At 44.2% G+C, this 7,730-nt stretch overlaps 1 protein-coding gene across 9 annotated transcripts in view; it reads right to left on the bottom strand.

Annotated features, from left to right (window-relative positions):
- Positions 1–7,730, bottom strand: part of FARP1 (FERM, ARH/RhoGEF and pleckstrin domain protein 1) — a 319,651-nt gene that overhangs the window by 84,835 nt on the left and 227,086 nt on the right. For all 9 annotated transcript variants that reach the window (XM_025192552.1, XM_025192553.1, XM_025192551.1 and 6 more), the window contains one exon: positions 2,581–2,678. In XM_025192552.1, the coding sequence (XP_025048337.1) occupies positions 2,581–2,678 (98 nt within the window). The remainder of the gene's footprint in view (positions 1–2,580; positions 2,679–7,730) is intronic.

Genomic DNA, 7,730 nt, shown 5'->3' with positions numbered 1-7,730 from the left:
TTACTACAAAAGTAATTTTTACTTCTCCAACGCACTTTAAGTAGATCCCTATATATAATGAATGAACTGTAGTGAGGTGGCTGGAGGGGAACCTTTTCAGGAGACTGGCCAAAGCCCAGAAACACAGGATTTGCTTGTTGTCTCAGGGCAGAGTTACAAGCATGATGAGTATACTGAGTGTCAGAGCTCCTGTTCTCTTCATGGCCCACAAAAGGAGGGACTGAACATGGGAATTCAAACACCAGAAGTCTAACAGTGCAGACAGAAATGCATCTCCTAGCTATAACAGGATGATTTCTGCAAAGTGCTCTGAGTTGCAGCGTTACCCCAGACCAAACAGACATTCACTGTTGGCTCCAGGGGGAGGGGAATCTCCCTGGGGGCTGGGAGCCTGCAGCCGGGTTCCCATAGTAATGGCTAGGCTCTCTGCCAGTGCTCGCTGTTTTCAGAATGGAAGGGGGAAAGGCAGCGGAGAGAGCTCGTTCTTGGGGCTCCCCACCTGGTGCTGAAAGATGGAGTGGGTGAATAGGAGTCCCCCCCACCTCAGGGGGCTCCAGTACACCCAATCCACCCTCAGGGGGCGCTGAAAAACCCTAGACTTAACTCCCTCTGGTCCCTTTCCCTCCCTCCCATTCTGCAAACAGGGACAGGCTGGGAGCTCTGCAAGGACAAGTTACAAAAGATGCTACATTTTGGAACATCTTTATCTGATACCTCATTCAATGAAGGGTCAGATTTTCACTCGACTGGCCATTTTTTAAGTTGTTTGCAGCCATGCACTTGTGTTTGGTTACAGCTATAAACTACTTTCCATGGCCAGATCAGGTGAAAATTGTCACTTCTGTCTGCACCCTGCAGGTTCCATTCTGACTGTTAGCCCTTACCTTTGCACCTCCAGGTAGTAACACTTCTCCCAAAATGGAACTAATCATATCCTTTGTAAAGGCTTCTACTCTCATTTTAAAGACTTCAAAAATGGTGAGTCTTAATTACCCACAATGCTATGAAACCGCAATTCATTTTTAAGTTAAATTCAGTTTCCAGTAACTGGGCTTTTTTACTGTTTTACTAGCAAGACTGAAAAGCTCTCAGCATATCTCCTTTCTTGTAGAAGTAACCACGTACAGTGATCAAGTCACCATTTTATCTCCTCTTTGATACAATGAATAGAATTCAGCCCTTCAAGCTTTATATTGTAAGGCTAGTTTTCCACACCCTTCAGAACTGAATCCCATTTGTGGTTTTCCCAATGCTGTTTATAGAGAAGGCAAGATCTTGTCCCTACCTCTACTTGATATTCCCCTTTTTCCAAAGGTCAAATTAGCCCTATTTGCCACAGCAAGTTAAGGCAGTTATCTGTGCTCAGACTGAGACACTTTCCAGCTCCTTACAACTTCCAGGGAAGAGCAAGTAAAAATGACAGGAAAAGAAAAATGTTTGTTCATTTCTGTTATGATTTTGCTGAGTCCCATTTATGAAAAAGCTGAGCTGAGTTTTTTTTTAAAAAAAAACAAGCAAACCCCCAAAAAACATTCAGCTATACACCATGACACAGGTTGCTCATTTTATTTATTTACAGTTTGTCTTTTGCTACTGATTAATCACATAGGCTGGTGGAGGCCAAAGCAAAGAGAACTGTTGGTATCTGCTTATAGACTAAAGATTGATAAGGGATGAAAAACCCCTACCACCAAACAGACCATTTCTGACACTGGATAGTGGGATTTATCTGTTCCTGACAGAAAAGGACTTTGACAGCCTTTGTTAGCTGAGTTACTGTCTGTCTGTCAGCACTGAAGTAGAATATGTGGTGCTGGAGTTTACAATGGCTATTCAAAGTAGTGATCTACTATGACTAAACAATTTTGGCAAAGACTATATATGCTTCAAAGTGGATTTTCACAACATTATTCTAGATAGGGATATCCATAAATTCTTGAAATGGAAAAATGTGTTCTCTTTTATGTGATTTGGAGGATAAAAGTAACCCTGACAGGCTGATATAAATGTATGTATGATCCAAGTGAGCACATTTTTATTGCTCATATTTCTGGATAAAAGCAAGTTAAAATCTATTGACTGTCTCCCTTCCCTCACCTCCCCTAATAAAAATCTCAGGGCTATGACTTAAGTCTGACATTCTAAATGAGTTTATTTACTGTGCTCCAGACAGTATACAGACCTCCAGGAATCATATGGTCCAATGACACAATACTATATTAAATGTAAATGATAAAACACAAAAGTAATTAACTTGAGAAATTCAACGCATTTGCCATTTCTCTGCAGAAACTGTTCCTCAGAAGCCCCTGCCAGGTTGTTAAGCATAGCTTTTTGAAAACATAGCTTCAAAGGTCCAGAATGTTTCTAATGACCCATTCTCTTCACTTGAAAGAGTAAAGCTGATAAACTACATAAAAAATACATAATACAACACAGTGCACAGAAGCTCTCACATGGGTTTTTCTATGCCATATTGCTTAATATGCTGCAGATATGTTCAGCCTAACAAACTTCCTTCTACTCACCAATCCTTTATCACATACTTTTTTTTCCAAGAAGGAAAGGAATAGAACTTACACTGTACAATGTGTGAGACTAAGAGTGCAGTGCTGGTATCGTTACATGTTAGCCTGCCCTGTGCCAGGTCCTGCTTCACTTGCAATGCAAATAGGTACCTATGAACAAAGAAGCAAACCAAGAGTTACACAAGGAATAAAGAGAGGGGAAAAGAAGCAGTAAAATGCTGACCCAGTGTTTGGCAACAGGTTGCCCACCCTTGTCATGTCGCCCACCCTTGTCAGAATCTGTAACAGTGACTTGAAGTTTTTGAGTTTAGTGGCTGAATGAAACAAAACATTGTGTTACAGTTAGAGGTGCACTGATATAATATGGACCAATGTATAGACACCAATAAAAGGAAAATTGACATTATCGGCAATCAGCTTTTTTAGCTGATATGGCTGATAATGTCGCTGATAAATGTTGTGCGCAGCTGCAGCATGCACACAGCCAGTCCAGCAGCTTGGATAGCAGCATCTGGCGGGTAAGTGTTGGGGGGAAAGGGATGGGGGGTAGACCAAGGGAGGGAGGGAGTGGGGCTGGGCAGAGGCAGGCACTGTCCAGTTGGGGCGGGGCATGAGATGGAGCCGCAAGTGGAGCTTCCAGGGGGCATGGAGGGGACGCCTCCTGCAGCTGCGTGCACCTCAGGCTGGCATGGGGGTCATGTGCCCCCGAAGCTGCGTGCAGGGCAAGGGCAGGCTGCCTCTGTGCGTTGGGGCTGAGGACAGTACTGGGGTATTCCCAGCAGGGTGGCTGGGCCAGGGCTGCACTCAGGGCAGGCAGCAGTAGCGCTGGAAGGGATGGCTATGGGGGGCTACAGCTATCCCAAAATTTGCTGTAGCCCCCTCAAGCCCCCTCCCAGCACCAAACCTGCCCAACCTCAGCACATCCCTGGCCTAACCCCTCTCCCTCCCCTCCCCTACCCTGGAAAGAGCCCAGCACTGTCCCCGGACCTAGCCCGCAGCAGCAGCAGCCCACACTGGCAGCCTGCCCTCACCCCATGCACAGATCCAGGGGGCACATGCCCCCCATGCCTCCCCTGGGGTGTACACAGCAGCAGGAGATGCATCCTCCCACCCCTTGCCCCCCAGACAAGCCGCTCATGGCTCTGTCCCATGCCCTGCCCCAGCTGGGCAGCACCTGTCCCAGTCCCAGACCCACTCCCTCCTAAACCATAGGGGGCCTTGATCTGTCCCCCCCACACCCTTTCCCTCCAAACAGACTTACCAGCCTGATGTCAATCAGCAATGGGATCAGTATTGGCCAGTATGGCTCGTTAATAATCTGTCATTGGTACTGACCCATAAAAATCTTTATTGGTACACCCCTAGTTACAATTGTCAGGATTTTAAATACCCCCACCCCCTTTTTTACATGGCCAAGATATGCTAAATTTATTTTACGAACTAATAAGCAGGGATCCTACTTTACTCTGATAAAAAGAAATCTGAAATTCTCTGCTTTAAAAAAAACTCCAAAAATCCATATTTTTCCATGATTCAACAAAATGCCACTATATATTATTTGGACTGATATGGCATTGTGTTTTAATCATGGAAAATGTGGATTTTGGAGGGGTTTTAAAGCAGAGAATTTTGGATTTTTTTTTACCAAAGAAAACCAGGATCCCTGCTAATAAGCACTGGAAGTGAAATGACAGTGCAGCTACAATGTGATAACCATTATGAGTGCTGACAGACGTGGAACTCCCCAGCCCCTCTCCCCTCCAAACGGTGCTTTACTGGAAGAGGAAGCAAATTAGTTCAACCTGACTTCCTAGCATCTCTATAGATCAGGTTCTTCAGCGGGGCTTTCTGGTGCTTTTATCTAAAGCTGATTCAATCGGCTATTATATTCACAACATTGCCATGATTTAGGTAAGTTCTATTATCCTCATTCAACAGATAGGAAATTGATGGGCAAAGAGACTAAAGATAAATAGGAATTTGAGGACTAAAAAGGTGCCTAACTTCTCACTGATATTTCAATGGGAATTGAGGTTACTCAGCACCATATAGGATCAGACCCTAAAGTGCAGCTTTAACTGAAAATCAGGAACCAGAAATTTGGCTTTCTTCCTTTTGTTAGTGATTGGTCTCAATCTCTTACCCATCTTTAGGTACCTTGCCACCCCCACATCATTTCCTTTTCAATAGCACATATCTTGTACAATCATGCACTTATTCAAATCAAATTTTCTGGGATCTCTGGCTTTGCATTCTGGAATGCCATGAGATGCCTACAGGTCAGATATTTAGAATGGATGGCTCAGGAGCAAGCCCCCAGTCCCTGTTTTGGCTCTTCTGGTTGGTGAATGGGGCTAGGCATCTTACTCTTGATCTTCTCCTAAATGTTCTATTAGTTCTTTGAATATTACATGTATAAGCAGCCCAGGGAGGATTTCATAGATACACCACTGGCCCTTAAAGAAGTGTGCAATTTGGTTGAGAATTACTTTTCTCTGAATTAGAATTAGCAAATTAATTGACAAGACTTTGTTACAGCAATCTAGGATTTTAATTATACAGTAAGTTTTTGCTGCAAGTTTCTAGGGGTTTGGCATTTTCTTTAATAGGAAACCATCACTCATCTCTAGGGAGCTAGCTTAGATAAAACTGGTAATAAAAGAAAGTGCTATTTTGTTTTATGGTTATCGTCTCGTATGTGCCTTGGAGAGTAGTGTGTGCTACAAATGTTGACTATTATTTAATAGTAATGATCGCTATTATTTAATAAATAGATTGTAAACAGAGAAAGAACATTACAAAAGTAAAGTGAATTACCATATCTACCTGAATCCAAAACAACTTTGCATTTAAGACGACCCCCCAATAATTAGATTCTATACATGAAAAATGTATACATTTGTTATGATTTTCCATATACAGAATCTAATTATTGGAGGGGCATTTTAAATTCAGGCCACCTGCCCCTCCCTCCCACCCTACTGCTGCACCAGGGAAAGCAGCAGCATGGGGCAGGTGGGTGGGGGGACAACAGGTGGCCTGACTACCGCCCCTTAACCCATTACTCGTCTCCCCTCCATCCCTGTGGCTGCCCCCGGCAATAGCCTCTGCCTCCTTTCCTACAATCTTGCCCCACCTGCACCTGCCCCTTGCTGCAGCCTGTGCCATGCCACCAATCCTCTGAAGCCTCTGAGCCCTGTGGTACCTGCTCCTGGGACTCTAGAGATGCTGCCACTGCTACTACTGATGTGTGGCTGGGCTGCAGCTGCAATGGGGTCTAAGCCATGACTAATGGTAAGCAGCAGGGGGGAGGAGGGAGGGGAAGGCTGTGGCGGCGGGGCATATGTGGGTGGGAAGGCTTCTCTGACTCTGACACTGACCCGCCCTCACCCCACTCTGCCTTCTAATCAAATCCCAGATGAGGGGATTCCTCCCATGTTGAACAAGGAAAACAAAACTCATCTTGGATTTAAGCAAATACAGTAAATAAATGAAATAGGATGAAGGGTTGAAAAACAGGAGTCAGTCAAAGCCATTTCTGTTAGGCAAGGCATACAAACTATTATAACAGTGCGCATAGCAAACCAAGAGCCAGTTTTGGTCATAACAATAAAGAAAACTGAAGATGTTTACATTCTTGCTAAAGCTCCATTTTTTTTGCTCTTCTCCCTACCATACTCCTGGATTCTAGAGTATTATGTAATTTTTCATACAAATTAAGTAGTTTTGTACCACTATTTAAAATACTGCTTTTTGTATGTGAGCTTTTTGGCAGGATGGCAACTCCAGCTCCCATGCATTTCAAGATACTACCACCGTCAAAGATAAACAATGAATTTAGCAGACAACTGGTCTCAGTTCACCATAACAGCTAGAACTATCAGCGTATTTTAATATGTAGATATTTCCAAACAATTTTACTTTACATCATGCAGAAAAGATTTTATCACAAGAAAGTTCACACATAATATTGTATTCATCAGGAAAAAAAATGGATGACTGTTCCCAGGTGAAGGTGTTTATCAGCACTGACCTAGTAGCTAACACAGTGATCATGCAGGTTTGGTTTGACTTTCCCAAGTTATGTACTCAAGCCCAGTGAAGAGCTGGAAAACAGAATTATTCCCAAGACACACATTCTGGTTTGATTACCAGCACCCGGATCTGAACAGCATTAGCTGCAACTGGGTTTTAATGACTCAACAAGATGATAACATTTAGGAACAAACAGCTTCAGAAAGGATGACATGAAAGGGAAGGAAGGTAGAGAGAATGAACAATGAAACTTACGTTCTTAATAACCCAGCTAGTTTAACAGGTCTCAATATGCTGTACCAAACTTAGCGACCTAGGGGCTAAAAAAATCACCCTGCACTGCTAGCATCGCACAGTAATGGCTGTTACAATGGTGCTAGTCAGCACCATACATAGATTCCTGGCAGCCCCAGGTGAACTTCTGGGCCCCCTTTGCCAGAGATAATGATAATAATAATTGAAAAATTACCATTTTAGGGCTCCCTTTCTGTTCAGGCCTCAGGAGGCTGCCCAGTTTGCCCATGCCTGTGTCTGGCCCTGGTGCCTATACAGCTGTTGCAACGGCAGTAACAACAGCACCATAGGGGCATGTGTAGATGCTCCCAGTGGGTGTATCTACATGTGCTCTTTGCTGCAGAGTAGACTCATTAGTTTTGCAGTAAAGAGTCACAGTCTAAACATGTGCCAGTATTAAGGCACACTAGATTTACTCTGCCATAAGATAGTACTGGTGGGGAGAGTACTATCTTATGGGGGAGTACTTACATGAGATCAGACACACATGTAGACTGTGACAGGGGCTGGCTGGGGCACGAGGGCACTAAAGGGTAAGGGCTGCCTGCCAGCTAGCCAGCCCCACACTGTAGCACTCCTGTACTTCATCCAGCCCCTCCACTGCCCAATGGTGCCACCCAGAGGCCAGGGCTGACCCCCTGGGCCCCTTGCCAGCCTGGGGCTGCTCTGCCCTGGCTCAACATGCTATAATCCCAGGTGAACATGTAAACACTGTGCCCGGGAACAGCTGACTCCGTCATGAACTCCACCAGAGTTTATTGCATCAAACTAATTACATGTGTAGATGTACCCTGTAGGCATGATAGCTACTACATGTGATGTAACTTTTTCTATCTGTACATGCATTTTGTTTTAAAATCAATGTTGCATCCT

The sequence above is a fragment of the Alligator sinensis genome, unplaced genomic scaffold (genome assembly GCF_000455745.1).
Source record: "Alligator sinensis unplaced genomic scaffold, ASM45574v1 scaffold1253_1, whole genome shotgun sequence".
Lineage (NCBI taxonomy): Eukaryota > Metazoa > Chordata > Crocodylia > Alligatoridae > Alligator > Alligator sinensis.
This window is presented reverse-complemented; position numbering and strand designations above follow the sequence as displayed.